At 42.8% G+C, this 16883-nt stretch overlaps 1 protein-coding gene across 5 annotated transcripts in view; it reads left to right on the forward strand.

Annotated features, from left to right (window-relative positions):
• The window catches only part of GRM7 (glutamate metabotropic receptor 7), a 303547-nt gene that overhangs the window by 159584 nt on the left and 127080 nt on the right, over positions 1–16883 (forward strand). For all 5 annotated transcript variants that reach the window (XM_032995412.2, XM_032995409.2, XM_032995410.2 and 2 more), the window contains exons 3-4: positions 435–576; positions 1439–1593. In XM_032995412.2, the coding sequence (XP_032851303.2) occupies positions 435–576; positions 1439–1593 (297 nt within the window). The remainder of the gene's footprint in view (positions 1–434; positions 577–1438; positions 1594–16883) is intronic.

A 16883-nucleotide genomic window follows, 5' to 3' on the forward strand; every position in this document is an offset into this window, starting at 1 on the left:
TTCACTGACATAAAGTTTGTCTAATACGTTGTCAACATCACTTCTGTTTCAGCCTGTTGTTGGGGATTTTTTTAATCAGTTTAAGCTTGTTTGGGTCATTGTTCGTTTGTTGTTTTTATTTTTAAACCCTCTACTGACTAGTTTATTTGTTTATTTTGCTTTTCTATGATATTGGTTTTGCCCATCTGTTTAATCCGTGACCCTACCCAGGCATGCAGACTGTGTGCATCGCAACGAGTGCTCTGTGCAAAAAAATAATTTTACGACTCCCTCAGGAGGCTCGACATGAAGATTAAGTGCTCCGTAAGGGCAGCGATCCGATCGGAGAGTTCCTCTTCCTCCCAGGCTCCCCTTCCAGCCATGTGTATTTCTCGCTGCCTTTCCTGTGCTTTCCAGTGACAGAGTCCTTTTCTTCTTTCTTCTTTCTTAAACAGGTGGGCTCTGCATTGCTCAGTCTCTGAAAATCCCCCAGGATCGCAAGGACAAGACCATCGACTTTGATAAAATTATCAAGCAGCTCCTAGAAACTCCCAATGCCAGGGCCATCGTTATTTTTGCCAATGATGAGGACATAAAGTAAGGATGACTGAGGGAATTAATTCATTTGTGCTTGATAGCCTTGCAGAAAAGAGAAAGCAAATAGGAATACGAATAATGAAGCGGAAATGTCTGTTGGTAAGAGTAGTGTGGGGATGTGGAGTGTACGGAGGTGCTGCTGTTGCTGCCCGGGCTCCCGTGGTGCCCCAGACTGTGCATCACAGTACTGGGGGGACAGGAATGTTTATCAGGGTCTGGAATATTTTCCTGGCATAGGGTTAGCCATGCATTGGATGGCAGACCTGACCTTAACGCTCAAAGAGGCATTTATAAGATGCCCCTCTCTCCAAGCTCATACTGTTATGTATAATTCATTAATTCAGAGTCTATTTTATGTCAAATAATGGTTACTAGTGATAAAATGTCTTGGATGCTTGAGGTTAAATCATGTAGGGTGCTCAAGGTTCAACCACACACCACTTACTCATAAAATAATATAAAGTATATTTTTAAAATGTGGATCATTTCTCACTTGCCCATGTTACATCTTCTTTCTCCAGAATTTTACCTTAAAATTGTGATGGCATCATCAATTGTCAATTGTTGAGAGGCTCAGTTCTACAAAACAAGACACAAAGAAGTTAGGATAAAGTTTCTGTAAAGTCAGTGGCAAAACTTTAAGTGGAATCAGGATTTCAGTCTTAGGACGCAGAGTAAATTAAAATAAAGGTTTGATCTGTGCTGCGTGGGTCGGGATACAGTGCGTTGTGAAATTCCTGTGCTCCGCTGGTTACAGGAATACGCAATTTCTGTTCATTCTGCAGCTGCAACGCACCACTTTCCCCAAGCAGCGATCCGTGCAAATGAAATGAATTTGTGAACAGGTTGTTCTTTCCTGCAGGCAAATCCTCGCGGCCGCCAAGAGGGCAGATCAAGTCGGTCATTTCCTATGGGTGGGCTCGGACACGTGGGGCTCCAAGGTGAGCCCGTTACTTCAGCAGGAGGACGTCGCCGAGGGGGCCATCACCATCCTGCCCAAGCGAGCCACCATAGAGGGTAAGAGCTCTCTTCTGCCTGACTCTCTCTCCCGCTGCCTGGAACACGTGGTTCAAAAGTGATCGCCCCTATGTTTTTCTTGTATGCGTTTTGGGAGTAAATGTGTACAGACATGGTAAGATACAGAGTGTCTAAAGTACGTTGAGGAAGTCTTCACCTCCTGAAATTTTCCTAAATGTCTGTGTTCCGTATCTGAGAAGCTATCAGAAGTTATTTATTAAAGGCACGATTGCAGAGTTTATATTAAGCTGTAGTAATATGACAGGGCCTTTATCACTTAAAATAAACCAAAACCATCTTAACATATCATGAATACATATGGGAAGAGAAAATCTTCTGCAATTTATGCATCAACTCTGAAGCAGTGGGTAAGTTTTCTACTGAAGGAGTAAAACCTCATTTTTAAATCAGCAGTTTCTGTTTAATCTTAGCTTAACTTTTATTTCATTCAGAGCAAGCGTTATATTTATATCTATTGCTGTGTGCTTCACAAATATATGTACTTGTACTTATGCATGTGTATATAAAAATCAGGGGACACTTTTTTTTTTACATAATCCCTGCATTCCTCAAAGTTTCTTTTTTTCCTGACATGTTTGTTGTCTGATCTTTACTCAGTCTGTCATCCCTTTTGTCTGTGTAGATGCTCAACTGTCCAGATAGCTTCCTCTGGGCAAACCAAACTCACTTGATTAGAGTCATGTTCTCTATAATATGAAAAAATAAGTTCTTTCCAAGGGAGACATTGAGTAAAGAAAAATGAACTCATCAGCTGGCACATGGCTTTGTGTCGGGCAAGGTCTCCAAAGAGTCCTTGAACACCTTGCCCACATTAAACTGGGCTCTGGTGTCTTCACTCACAAGAAAACCAAATATTTGCATTTATTTTTACTGTGTCTACATGTCATTAGTTATTCTTCTCAGGTATATAATATGCTTCATCCCTTTAGATTTTTTAAACCCTGGAGGCATTTTCGCATGTTACTTCTTCATAAATACGTAAAGTTGGTAGACAATGAAGTTTTTTGTTTCTGAAAACCAGGATATTTTAATAATCTTTTCATACTGTCTGTATTCATCCCTGAGGGTTTCTGACACAGCAATGAAAACTCTTCCAACAGTACAGAGAAATAAAAACTTTCCAAGTTTGGTTTAATTTTTTTTTCCTTCTATATTACACATTAAACACATTGGACACAGTGGGAGACATGAAGTTTGCTTTTTGACACAGTGATTGGAAATAACAGAGTGGAAGAGCTGAGGTATAGAAAGTCGGTTAAATAACAGTTACAAATACCCGTGTATCTGCCAAAAAACCACGTCCATTTCACCCACAAATATCTTCTTATTCACTGAATATATTAGACTGTTGCCTAAAAGTTGGCTAGTCGCAGTGTGCACTTGTAGTCTCGTAGTTTGCATGATTACTTGTTCGTGATACCTACGTTACGTTTTGCCTATACATATAATTGCTTCCATTCTTCAGGAACAGCTGCCATGCAGCAGATCGGTATTTTGAGGTCCGTGAGTTGCACGTTACTGTCTGGAAAGGGAAAAACACTCAGCCAGAAGTCGGTTCTGTGCATGGTGTGAAAGGAGAGGCAGAGCAAAGCGTCCCAGACCAGCAGTTGCACCCTCAATAACAAACGTTTCCTGGCTGCTCAGGAACGTTCAGGCTGGTTCTTACCTTTCCCCATCCCGTTCATCCATCCCTAATCGCCATCTCTGTCTGCCCTCTGCCTGGCCCTGATCAGAGGAAGGGTAAAGGGCTGGTTAAGAGCACAGAGCAAATTCCCATTCTCCTGAATCAGTTTTCCAGAATTCAGCATTTCCCCTTTCAGACTGGTTCCATTTCCATTTCATCCACTAAGAGAAACATCCAGTGTAATCTGTTGCTTACAGAATTATTAGCATTTCTTTGCTTAGCGAGGCTGCTACCCGTATGGATTGTCTGCCTTTCTTGCATTCAGATCGCAGAATGTTGTTTTGTTTTTCTTTCTGCTGTTGTAGTAATTTCATTTAGTTATGAATCCAAGAGAACTGGAAACAGACATTTTAATGTTATTCTTTTATCATCCAGCAATGAGCATCTGCTTCCTAAAATGTAGTAATGCATTTCTTTCGGTGAAGACATAAAATAAATGAAATAAGAAGCCTTGATTTTCCCTATAAATTGATGGAAACAAACTGAATTAGCAGACTGGAACTCAGTTTGCCCTGAAGGACCGTGTCTTGAGCAGCATCCCCGCCTCGCAGTCTCCTCTTTGCTCAGCGGCGAGCGGCAGTGCTGCCGCCTGCCCCTGTGGCTCGCGGGCTCCAGGTCAAGGCAAGAGTTAAGCACCAGCTTAATTCCCGCTGGGTTTGGTGAGAACTTCCTTATGAGTCATGAATGAGGGGGTTACCCTTATTTTACTCCTCTATAACATCTTTTTTTTTCTTTTTTTTTTTTTTTTTTTTTCCCTGTTACCCCTGTGTTAAATAGTAGTTGTAATATGTTAGAAAAAGATCCCTAACAAACTGCACTGGAAGCAGAGAGCACTGCAGCTCCCACACTTTAACCTGAAATAGCCTCTTCTCATGCCTCAGGGAATATTGTTAGGCAAATAAGCCAAGAAGTGTTAAACTGCATTGAAAATTAATGTGCCTGCATGTTCAAGTGTATACAGTAACTTTGGATTATCAGATTTTTTTATGTCTGTAAAGCCATTGGTCATGTAAATCATAAACTGAAACAGTCATTATATAGAAAAAGACATTTTCTAAATAACTCTTCTCCCCCAGCCATGACTTTTCAAGTTGAAATACAGATGTGAAACACAGGTGTGTTGCTGCGTTTACATCTATCTACCTATATACCATTGGAAGTTCCTATTTTTGGTAACAGTGGGAATATCCCAGCAGCCTCTGACTCCAGAGGGAGTCTAAAGCACTCAGTTTCTTGTAGAATCAGGCCCCAGATACGCAGTTATTTGTCTTGATACTTGATGTCACTCTTGGGACAAAATTTTCCCTGCCACAGTCCCATGGGGTGATTTAGAAAATCATTACATGAACTGAATTTTTCATCTTAAATCAGTTTTAATATAGCCCGATTGTGTTTGATGTAATTATGCCGAAAGGATAAAGTCTCGTCCTATTTGCATAGCTGCAGTAGTCAGTGGGCCAGGGGAAGCACACACTGAAGCAGTAATCCCTTCATGAAAACTTGTGTTTGAAACAAGCTCCACAGCCAACTTAACCAAGTATCAAGGAGGCTGCAAGGTTTGCAACGTTTTCAGGGCAAAAGAGCAGAATGTATTTATTTTTACACACAAGTATGGAAGCAGAATATTGTCTTCTGGTTACCATTACTTTGAATTCTTCCAAAACAAGGTTGTGATGGTGTGTCCTTGTGCTCAGAGAAGATTACTGATACCTCATCCCAGTCCTGAAATCCAGCGTACGCTCAGAGGAACAAGCACTGTGCATTGCATTGCAGAACTGCAAGTACCTGTGCTTATGAGTGTAGGAGTCTCAGTTGTATGCTTTATTCCAAATAGTCTTTTACTCAGAGTATATCCCCGTAACATTTTTGTGAAAAGGTGTAATATAACCACAGAGTGACTCTTAGCACTGAAAGATGAGATAAAAATTAAATAGCTTAAACAACAGACAAAAGATGTGTTTTCTAATTAAAGTTCTAATGGGATGTACTATTATTATTATTACTATTATATTCATTTTACAATAATACAGAAATGATGAACATCTGTGACTCTGCGTGCATCTGACATTCATTAAAACAGCAACACAACGGAAAAAAAAATCTGCAGAAAATCTTTCTTCTCCAAAATGCATTTGGTGGGGTTTTACCTACTGCTTCTCTCTCCAGAAACTCTTATTCTTCTTTATTCACCCGAATAAAAATATAAACTCTGCACACGAGGGAGGTTCCCATATCAGTTTGGTGTTGAAGAACAGAAAGAGTGCCTGACTAGCCACAGGGAGGGTGAAACGCCGCAAAGAGAAGCCAATGTGAGCTGCAGGAGGATTTGGGGCAAGCAAAAGCAGGCTGTTCTGGAGTAACGATGCGATCAGGATTGTGGTAAAAATGGGAGATGTTGAGGCAAGCATAACGAGTTCCCCAAATTTCAAGTGCCAGAGGGAAAATGGAGGCACAGTGGAAAATTAAAAGAAGGGTTGATACTTCAGAAAGCCGGTGTGTGGTGCTACTTGCCTCCAGACTAGCAAAGGACTGGGCCCGCTTGTCTCTTCCTTAGGCAGTGATACTCTAAGGGAAAGTTGTTCATTTTGTTGCATTTTTCATTTGAAGTCCCAGAAGCTTTGTAGACCATCCAAACCAACAAGAAACAAAATACGGAGATGCTGCTTGGATTGTCACGGGTTGGACCATCATTCCATCCGCAGACTTCCCCAAACGATGGCTGGGGTGAACCGCAAGCCTATTTCTTCGTAGAGGGAAATTAACTCCTTCCACACTAATCTTTCGAATCACAAACTGACCTTTAAGTATTCCTTTACTTCTTCGTGTTTCAGTAGATTTAATAAACTTCAGAGCATTTTCTCCTCTTGTTATCACTACTGTACCCAAATCTAATTATCCGTCTTTACTGCCTGGGGTAGCTCTCTTTATTACACCATATAGATGTATATATGAGTTACCTGGATGACCCTTTGATTAAAGATGATAATACTACTAGTCTAGACATCAATTAAAGTTCTCCCTAGCAGGCAAATTAAAAGTCAGGAGTTCCTAAATTCTTTCCCTGGAGGAAAGCAGGTTGTTCTGCCAGTGATAAGAAGATACCTGTGGCACGAGAGATGGAAAAGCTGATCTTTTTGGAGCAGGTTCGTGCGGTACTTGCTGAATTCAATACAGAAAGCTCTTAGTGCGCATCCAGAAGATACTCAAATCTGAGGAATGGAGTCAGGCAGATGGTCTTGGGTTTCAGAATAAGTGTCTTTCCCCTTTTTCATTTTTCTTTCCCATTTTTTCTTCTAGTCTAAGCAATATCTACACTTCAGGTTTTAAATTTGTTTATAACAGCCTGTAGTATCTATGTAGATTTAAAAGGGCTCATTAAACTCCCTGAGGAGCGTGGCAGTAGATGCATAGTAGGTAGAACAGTAACGTTCAAGGTGTTGGTTGGACCTTTGAGAGGTGGCTACAACTCTCTGCATGGCAGCCCAGCAATATATTTTTATCAAATACAGGGTCACAGCTGAAATGAGGAAATAAACATCTTTATACCTGCAAAAATATTCCTACCGTGCAACTCCAAGACTTTTCCTTTCACCGCTGGTCCCGTGCAGACCCAGGTGAGGTGCTCAGAGATGCCTGGGCTTCCTCTCCAAGCCCCAACCTCTCACTCAAGGCTCAGCACAGGAATAACTGACACCTAGTGAGCCCTTGGTAATATCTCTTAGTATCTTGTTAAACCCCACATATGAAGTACTTAAAACCAGTGTTTTCAAGAGACAGTAGTAATTTTGGATGCTCTTTTGTAATCTACCCACTCTGATACACTGAGGTTCGCAGGATCTGTAGAAGATATTGGACACCTTCTTTTTAGGAAATCTGAATCTTAAACTCCTGGAGATAGAACTAGAACAGAGAACAGAGATAAGTAAATTCTGAAAATCATAGCCATATTTTTAAGGAGTCCAAATGCCTGCAGTAGCTCTTACAAAGTTTCAAAAATAAATATATATAATTTCCATTAATTAAAAATGTGTCTCTATTCAGGGATATCTTAAAAATTGTTTTCCTCTTAACCTCAGCTGTAAAGAAGATGAACAACTATCTACTTACCTCTTGCCTTCTGTTGTTCCTATGCCTTTTTTCCGTGTAAAAATTTCCAAATAGGGCTCTTATACTGTGGTTCATGTTGTTAGCACCCATGCCTCTGACTTAGCATTTTCAGATATCTGGTTCTTCCTCTAACTTTTCTTCTTTTAAAATAATCTTCCTTATATTTGTTACTTATATGTGATCTGTTTTCACGGACACCAGGTCACAGTGAAATGAAACAGCTGTAAGAGAAACAGAGAGGCTAATATATATATATATGAATATATATATATATATATATATGATGTTAATTGTTTTGAAAGTCTGGAAAAATGTTTTGCCAATGATGAAGAAAAATATTCTTTATGGCCTGACCTCAGAATTTGATGCAACTAAACAGTGGGATTCAACTAGATTTAAGTTTAATGTTTCAATTCCAGCAAGCTATGGTTGTGGCTCAGTTTTGCAATCTTGTGAAGCTCTCAGCTGTGAGGGTAAAGGGTGGCTCAAATTCAGCACAAAGATGTGCATAGCTATTTAAAAAAAACAAAAGCAAAAACAAAAAAAAACCCTAACAAAACAAAACAAACAAAAAAAACCAGAAGCATTGCAAGTGTTGTAAAACAACATAACTGTCCTTGAATTTTTCAGTTGTTTGTCTTCCAAATAGATGGTGAATCATGTTTTTAATGTTTTGGTTTTATTTCCAACAAGAGCTGATTTGCTGCTTCTTTGTTTGGGCGGTATTAAACATGGAAAAAAACAATGGAAGAACAGCGATTTAAGAAAAAACTAGACTGAAATTATATCTCACTATTTAGTGGCTCTCAAATATTTTACCTTCACATCCCCAGTCTAGCAAAGCAAAGGAGCTCAGGGTTCGTTCTCCTCTCTGTTAGAGACAGTATTGCGTTTTCTCCAACATTTATAACCAGGGGCATGCTGTTGTGCATCTCGCTGTGGCTGCATTTACCCCGGGGTGTTTCTCTGGGAAGGATGTGCTTTGTGCAGCACTTACCTCCTCCCTGCACAGAACGGGAGGCTGTCTTATATCTCGTAATAATATTTGTAAAATAGTCCAGTTTGGATTTTTTGTTGTTGTTGTTGTTGTTTACAACCTGGCTCAGATTCTTTTACATTGCTCCGTTGTTCTCAGGCTTTTTCTCCGTGTCCTTGAGGTGTGAGTGTGTGCTTTTAAGAGAGTTGAGATGGAAAGATGTGGCTCAGTGGGGTTTGGTTCATCCCAGGTTTGGGGGCTGCCGGGGCCGGGGGATCTCTGCAGCCTCGCCGTAGCAGAGCCCAAGGGGACACCCATCATCAGGGAGAAGACACAGGAGGAGTAGCATGGACCATCGCTCCCAGATTTACTCGTTCTTCCCATTACCCACCTTGAGTTTTCCTCCCCTCTCCACCACCCCCCATCTGACCTGTTTTCCCTGCTGGGAAGGCTCCAGCACCGGTGGGTTTGTTCCTCCTCCTCGGCAGCCCCGGGTCGGCAGTTTGAGAGCAGAGGGACGGGCTCAGCAATGCCCCCCCTTGTCCCTGCTGCCAGCCGCAGGCCCCAGCACCGGGGAGGGGGCACGCGAGCGTGTTGCGTTCGTCTGGTTTCTGGGGGACTTAAATTGTGTGATTACAACCAACTAGAGTCAGGACAGGCACGTCAAGGCTGTTTTGTGTCAGTAGTGTGACAGAACAACCCTGGTTCGGGCACTGTCTCTTACAATCAAAGTTTGCACAGAGGACTCTATAAACATTTATTTGCATTTTTTTTCCCCCCAAGAGTAAATTGTCTTTAGCAGCTTTGGAATTAAAATGCTAAGGGTGTTGTGTGCTCATGTCATTAAATAAGTAAATACAGGAATGTATCATCTGTTAAGATAGGTTTGTTATTTCATCCAGTACATTCTGTCAAAAACATGCTTTCAGATGGCACTTTATATTCTGTATAGAGAACCTGCTCGCTGGCCAAGCGCAGGTGAAGGAAGAATTTTCTTTTGTTCTGTATCAATCACGCAGCATTTAAAGTCATTCTACCCACAAACTGGTTGGGAATGTATCTTTCCCAAGGCTGATGAAGCCGTTAATTGAATTTAAATTAATACCGCGGTTACCTGGGAATCCAAGACACACTCACAGCCGTGAAAAGTTTATTACATATCGATTCCAGCCCATTGTAAAGCCACTCGGGGAGTTAAGATTAGCTTTGATTCCTCCTGGCTTAGTGCTGAATCTCATTGCCTCTTGCCTGTGTACATACGGACTCATGCTACAGGAGCACAGAGTGCCTGGACGGACAGACGGACGGACGCGTGCAGGGGGCTGGATGCTGCCAAGGTGAGCGTGCTTTAGCTGGGGTGCTCGGTGAGGGGGGTGTCCCACCTCGCTTGTCTTACACGCTCTCTCGTGGGCTGCCAGTTTGAAGCTTCATGGTGAAAGGTGTGGTGCAGTTAAACATTGGCTTAAATAGTGCTGCACGGTGATGCCCAGTCTCCTGAGACTGATCTATACGGTAAAGCCACGATAAAGACTGCCATGCCCAGAACCCACCCGTGCCCTGGGCTGCAGCCAGAGCAGGGGGGGCAGCAGGGCCAGGGAGGGGATTCTCCCCCTCTGCTCCACTCTGGGGAGACCCCCCTGCAGTGCTGGGGCCAGCTCGGGGGCCCCCAACATCATAAAAAGAACAGGGACCTGGACCCCCCCTCCCTGGAAAAGTTCAAGGCCAGGTTGGACGGGGCTGGGAGCCCCCTGGGCTGGGGGAAGGGGGCCCTGCCCGGGGCAGGGGGGGGCACTGGGGGGGCTTTGAGGTCCCTTCCAGCCCAAACCAGTCTAGGATTTGATGATTCCCTGACTGTAGGCAGCAGTTGTACCTTCACTGTGGCGTTCCCGTAGCAATGCAGTGCTTAACTTTAAAGGGCTGAGGCAAAGGCTTTGGGGAGAGGTTTAGTAAGTTCAAAGACACAGTAGCTTAAGGGTAGCATTATTTTTTAATAGACAGATATAGAGAAGTTAAGAAACACAATTTTTGTAAAGTTTCAAATTAATGTTACTTTTGTAGTTTTCTTTTAAACAGAGGCATTGAAGACTCTGAGTTTTTTTCTTTTGTTAAGATTCCCTGTAAGTGTTCACGGAGCGTCACTGAGAAATAGAGTCTGAGCCGTAATCTGTGCTCTGCCGCAGCCTCAGAGGCAGTGCCCACAGCTCTCCAGCCCCAGCTCCCGCGAGAAAATGTGCTTACAAATAGCACATACCACTGCAGCTTGGAATGGAAACTTCTACAGCACTTCAGTGTAGCATTTGGCTAAAGTTACACATCTGGCTGGTGGGTTTTGTTCAGTTCTTGGAGTTCTTTTGGGGTTTCTTAGACAGTTTGAAGGTGTGATCTTTTTAGAGTGTTAAAGAGAGTTATCTGCCATCACGCAGCGCAAGACACAGCTCGTAACCACAGCAGCATTAACAAGAAATTTTATCCCAAATGGGGTTTGAACCAGTACCTTTTCAAATGACATTGCTGCTTCATAGCAAAGGAATTAGGTAGAAAGCTCTAATTGGATCATAAAGAACAGTTGTAAATGAAAGATTTAAGGAGTTTTCTCTTTGGCCCCTTGAAATGGAGTAAACTGCTCGCCCAACTTACAACAGACCCAGCCTGCTTCAAAATCGAGGTACTTCTCGGATCGGAGCCAGCTGTTAGTTGTTCTGTGGGTATATGTGTCTCGCTCTATATTTCAGTATTCTGTGTATTGCTCCCAGGGCTTATGTTGGCATTTTCTCTTTGATGTTCGTATTTAACTGTTATCTCAGGACACTGGAGATTGTGTGGGTGGTTGTTTTGAGGGAGGGAGATGTGTACACACACGAATGAGGATGCTTGATGCTGTAAGAAGAGATAATTGACAGAATATTTAGCTATCGATCACTGTTCGGATATATCATCAGTGGTCTTTATTTTGCAATACCCTGAATTGCATCTTCCAAAGAACAATTTTCCTCTCAGTGTTCTAACACTGAAGTTGCCTGAGCTGTCTGTTGGACACATTTGGGCAGAGTATTTCCATCCCGAAAGGAGGAATTTTATTTTTAGAGAGCCTGCATTCTTTGCGTGCCAGCTCCTGATCTGCATGTGATCTGGTAGGAACCTCCAAGCCTTCCTCCGCAGGTTTCCTCCGTGCAGAAGGCGTTGATGGGTGCCCGTGACCGGACAGGCTTCACGGGGGAGCGTTTCTTCCTCCACACAGCAGACAGCCATATGCTGCTTTCCAGCTTTCTTGCAAGGCAGCAGAGCCAAGGGCAGCTTGGGCTGGCAACCAAACTTCCCATCCTTGCACGGGGTGTTCAGCAACACGTGGATAGCACACGGCAAGCACATGAAGAAAGCAAATTACTGTTTCTTCTACAACTCCCCCTGATTAGGAACTCCTAGTGTTTTCTAGTGCTGTTAGTCCTTGCTTCTATGCAGAGTTTCAAGCCTCATTTGTTGATAGGAATTAATTTTCTGCTGTTAGTGAAATTGGCGGGATTTCCAGGATGTGGGGAGTGATGAAGCTCAGGGGAACTCACCAGACCCCGCACGAGCGAGCCCCTTCTGGGCAGCTGAAGCAGAGCTGGCTCAGGGAAAAGTATAAAAAAAAAAAAAAAAAAAAAAAAAAAAAGTGTTTTGGTTTGGAATTCTGTTTAGGCATAAAAACAGAAGCCAAGAAAGGATTTTACCACCTTGTCCCACTCCCTCAGCGCAGCACTGGCACTGATAACATGCTGAGCACAGAACTGGCGTTGTGTTTGCCTCCTTAACTCAACCCAGGTGATGCAGGGAGCTGAGAGGATGTTATAGCCCTGAGCCGAGAGCACGAGCGAGTTCGTTGCTGAAACAAAGGAGCAGGAGATGGGAATAGGGAGGGTGGGTGGGGAGGTGTATCCCTAAGTGTGTCTGAAGCATCGTACCCTACGCTCGACAGCACGGGGCTGCGTCGATGGGGAGGGAGAGGGAAGAGCTCCCCTCTCCTCTTCGTGTGAGAGTTGCAACTCTCCTGATACTTCTTACCCTATAATTTAAGAGGTTAATGCATTTTTTCTAATTCACGGGAAGTATATTGGCAGCGTAGTTGTTTTGCTAGGTATATTTTGTGTATCTTTCATGTAAAAAAAAAAAAAAAAAAAAAAAAAAAAATTGCAGGAGCTTTCTGAAATAAACTGTTCCTGTTTTAGGTAAAAATAGCCATGAATGGTCTCAAATACCTGGCTGTAGAAATGACATTCTGCAGGAGGGCTGAGAACCACAGATTGTTCCTAATGGAACAGATAATTTTTCATCTCTGATATACGGCTTTGGCAAAGCAGAAAGAGTTTTAATATAGTACATAGCATTTCCAGTCCAGTGCCTGGTGGACTGCCCATAGGTGTTGCAAAATAGGCAATGAAGAATGACCCTTATTTGAGCAGAAGGACTGACGGTGTCTCTTAATGAATGTTCACATTCATGACAAATTTGGGCTCAAGCAGGAGCTCTGGGTAAGGACTTTAGGATTAGGTCCATGGATAAGAGGTGATGATTTACCTTTACACATATTACAGTGTTTTAATTTGAGAAGCTTCAGGCACTGAAACTGGGGGCAGTGAAACACAGGATACAAATACAATCTGCTTATGCCATAAGGTGATGGAAGAAATAAAAGGTTTGGTCACCAGTCTTCCCTACAGGGGTTATTTTTTGCAACAAGCAATTAAATTAACATTAATATATTAAAAATTAAAATCAAAGAAACAAGGTCCCCTTGCCATCTGCTAAGTAAATACCAGTGTAGCCCATTGGAGGAACATCAGGGCAGGGGGAGGCAGCAGCCGAGGTGGAAAGCAGCTCCTGCTCCTCCCAGCGCTGGGAGCACCCCCCGGAGCACCCCGCCGCCCTGCGCCTTTATTACTCTTTACAAATGGTCATAAGTAGTGTTTAATATTTCTCTTCCTCTTTGGAGTCAGTTTTTCTCTGGTTTTGAAAGAAAATGAAAGCAAAAGTTGCTAAATAGTCCCCAAAATTATTTTTTCTTATGGTATTTCTGACTCTGTAACTACAGCTTAAAAAGATTCTCTTCCTATGCCACTTAAAATTAGTCTCTGAAATCCTCCATGACTTATTCTTTCACTTTATTACCAAGCCAGAAAAGAAATCCTACGTCACAATCTCTGAAGCAAAGCAAAAATAAAAAAGGTTTGACTCTTCTATTAAACTGCAAGCATGGCATCCCTGTTGCAAGTAGCAAATTAATATGCTTACATGATACATTAAAAATGTATTCACTGTAAGTAGCGCGTGTTTATTAGTGTCTGTGTTTTCCTGCATGAGTAGCTGTTGATTGCCGTCCTAGTTCTCGCCGTGGGGATCTGGAGCATCCCAGGAAAGATCTCTGCGGGCTCCTGGGGCTCCAGGCACACAAACACACGTGAATTGCACGTTTCTGAAACAGGCTGAGCTCCATTGGGTAAGACAGGTTGAGACATAAAACCAAATGTGATAATTTTAGGAAGTGGACAGAGATTTGAAAGGGTTTTCTTGTCTGATTGTTTTTGTTTTTTCTTTCCTTATAGTTTGAACTGTTAATGCTTGGATGATTATAGCCTTTTGAAAGTAATAGTTTAAGAAATAATGCACGTAATGATACACATAATTTCCTTCAAGATGACACAATGAATGATAAAGTGTCCACTTCACTCATGCTGGGTTTGCAGTTCTGCTTTGGGAATGTGTTTTCATTTTGTTGACTGACAGCGTGGCAACAAAGGAAATGGAAAATAATTTAGAAAAAAAAATCCTTGATGTAGTCACATACGCTAACTCTTTAGTGAAGTGAAGCAGGAGTCCCTAGATCAATGGTCTTGATCTCCTGGCAAGGATAGATAAACACAAACCTTTTGTCCCATAGTTAAAAGATAATTGTGGGATGGTGAAGAACTCTGTGTTTGCAAGTCAAGATAGCTCTCTGTGAAGTTTAAGGTCATACGTCTTGAAAGTGCAGTTTGGTCTTTCTTTCGATCACATGACGTGGTCCATCTGCAGATTAATTCACTCATTCATGTGAACACAGCTGTAATGCAACCAGCACACCCCAGTTTGCCCCCGAGCCTGCTGCTCCCCTTCTGCGGTGGGGGATGAAGGCTGCGGTCGTGGGAAGCACCCGCTTGCTGTGGGACGGTGGAAGATGGAGACCTTCTGGTTAAGGTGTCACGCTGCCTCCCACCACTCTCAAACTACGATCGAAATTAGGGGAGAGAAAGGAAAGATCTAGAAAGAGAAAGCAGGGGCTTGGTGTTGGAGAGGTCAGCGATCTCTAACCCCCTTGGAGGAGGTTTCAGCCGATTTCCGCTTGCTCCGCTCCTGCCGCTCCCCACCAGTCTCCTGCCTGATGGCACCTCCACGAAGAAGCAGCTCTGTCGACTCCTTTTCTCTGCCAGAAAACTTCCATTTCCTCGGGGCGCTGGGGCTGTGTGTCCCCCCGTGCTGCTGTGCCCCGGCGGAGGCTCCAAAGCCGCTGTTCTCTACTTTGCAATTCAGGAGCACGCACAGTGACAGGGGCCAGGAGCTCCCACCTACACCTGGCATCGAACTGCAGTCAACCAAAGCTTTTTGCACCTGGAGCCTTTCCTCTTTAACTAAGTTAGGACACAATTAATAATGTGATTAACCACGCAAGCTATTTAATAAAGAAGGGCCAGGCAGACTAAAGCTTCAACTAATGCACTATATAAAAATGCAGGGGTGAAAAAAAAAAAAAAAAAAAAAAAGAAAAAGAAAAAACCTCTTATATTGCTCTCTCAACTCTGCTGGTGGTTCAGCAATAGCTCGCCATGCGAGATCCTGATGTATCTCACCTTCCAAAAAATAATGGTGTTAGAATTTCTAAGAATGAAGTATGAAGCAAGTGAGTGGCCTCAAATTGGTTATTACTCCTGACAAGCGAATGCTGTAATTGTTTGTGAATAATGATTAAGCCTAATTAGAGTCAGTGTTTTGCTATGACACTGATAATGGCCACCTGTGGTGCCTCGGCTTCGAGATATTCTCCACAAATGAGTTTAGCAGCAGCTTCTTTTCTTCTCTGCACCGAGTGGGGTGGATGAGGGCCTTGGCTTTCTTCCAGTATGGCACCTACGTGACCTCCTGTGACATGGTGAGCTCCCCCAGGAATTTCTGAAGTGAAATTAAGGGTTTATTTCTATTTCTGTCCCTAATTTCTTTCCTGGGGCACTTAGAGCGGTTAACCTATTCAAAGTAGCCTTCAGTTACCCTTGTTATGAGGAAATACTTTTAATATTTGTTCTCAAGTTTAGCTTGTGTTTCTCAGTTTAATTACCACTTCACATAGCATAAACTTCCAAATAAAAATATTTTAGGATCTAACGGAAGTTGTTAATGACATCTGGAAGTTATTGACATCCCTTCTGTTCCTCAACAAAGGTGTGCTGAGGCTGCCACGTAGGCTGCGTTGCTAAAGATATTTTGCATGGAACGAGCCTGTTTGTTGTCTGGCTTCATCCCTTGGTTTGTAATATTTATGGTTCTGTGGTGGTACAGCCTGCTGCTGCGTGAAAGAGTCAAGGACAACAGGAAAATGATTGGGGTATTTTGTGGAAAGAAAGGTGTTGGAGATTTTTTTTTTTTTTTTTTTTGAGTGTGTGTGTTTGTATTGGGAGTAATGCGCAGCTGAGCGCTTTGAGCGAAAGGGAAAGAAAATCTGGGGGGTGGCTGTTTCTGAGCGGGAGGTTTGAGCGACTGCCGGCCTCGTCCCACGCAGGGCTGGGGGTGGGCGTGCGTGTGCGTGGGGCATGGCTGGAAACGGCCTCTGAGACTCTCCAGCTGCCCTAAGCCATTGCTGAAGTTGGAAAATAAGTAGTGAAATAGCCTCTTTGCAAAGTCGTGGGGTTTTCTGGTGGTGGTTTTTTGGTTGTGTGTTTTTTTTTTTTTTTTTTTTTTCCTGGAGATCCGGTGGATTTATTGGACAGCAGCTGGGAAGAAATGAAGCCAGGTTAGACAGGGGAAACCTCTGTGCTGTCCGCTGGTTTCCTGTCTAGCAGGACAGCATCCAGCTCGTGGGGTTCTGCACACCCAGGCGCTTCAGAGACCCAGCTCTGTCCTCGAATAACTTCCAGTAGCACGAGCCTACTTCAGATGTTTATGTCTCTCATGTGCTGTTAAAGTTTGCATTAAGCAGTGCACTTACACAGGGGCAAGTGCAAAGTTTAATACAATACTGCAGCAACTTTAATTTGTGGAGTTAAGTTGGTGTGCTTTTTTTTAAAAAAAAAAAAAAAACAAAAACAAAAACAAAAAACAATGCAACAACTTAAAATCACACCTGAACTCTTTCTTTAATGTGTCCTTGGAAATTAAATTATGTTTTAAGCTTTGGCAGTTATTTAAAATGCTGATGTGTCAATCCCCAAAGAGAGAATACTTGTCTCGAGTATTGCCACTTGAAATTTTGGGAAGCCACACAGATGTTCATCTCCTCAT

This window comes from Tyto alba, unplaced genomic scaffold, assembly GCF_018691265.1.
Source record: "Tyto alba isolate M040663 unplaced genomic scaffold, T.alba_DEE_v4.0 Super-Scaffold_3, whole genome shotgun sequence".
Lineage (NCBI taxonomy): Eukaryota > Metazoa > Chordata > Aves > Strigiformes > Tytonidae > Tyto > Tyto alba.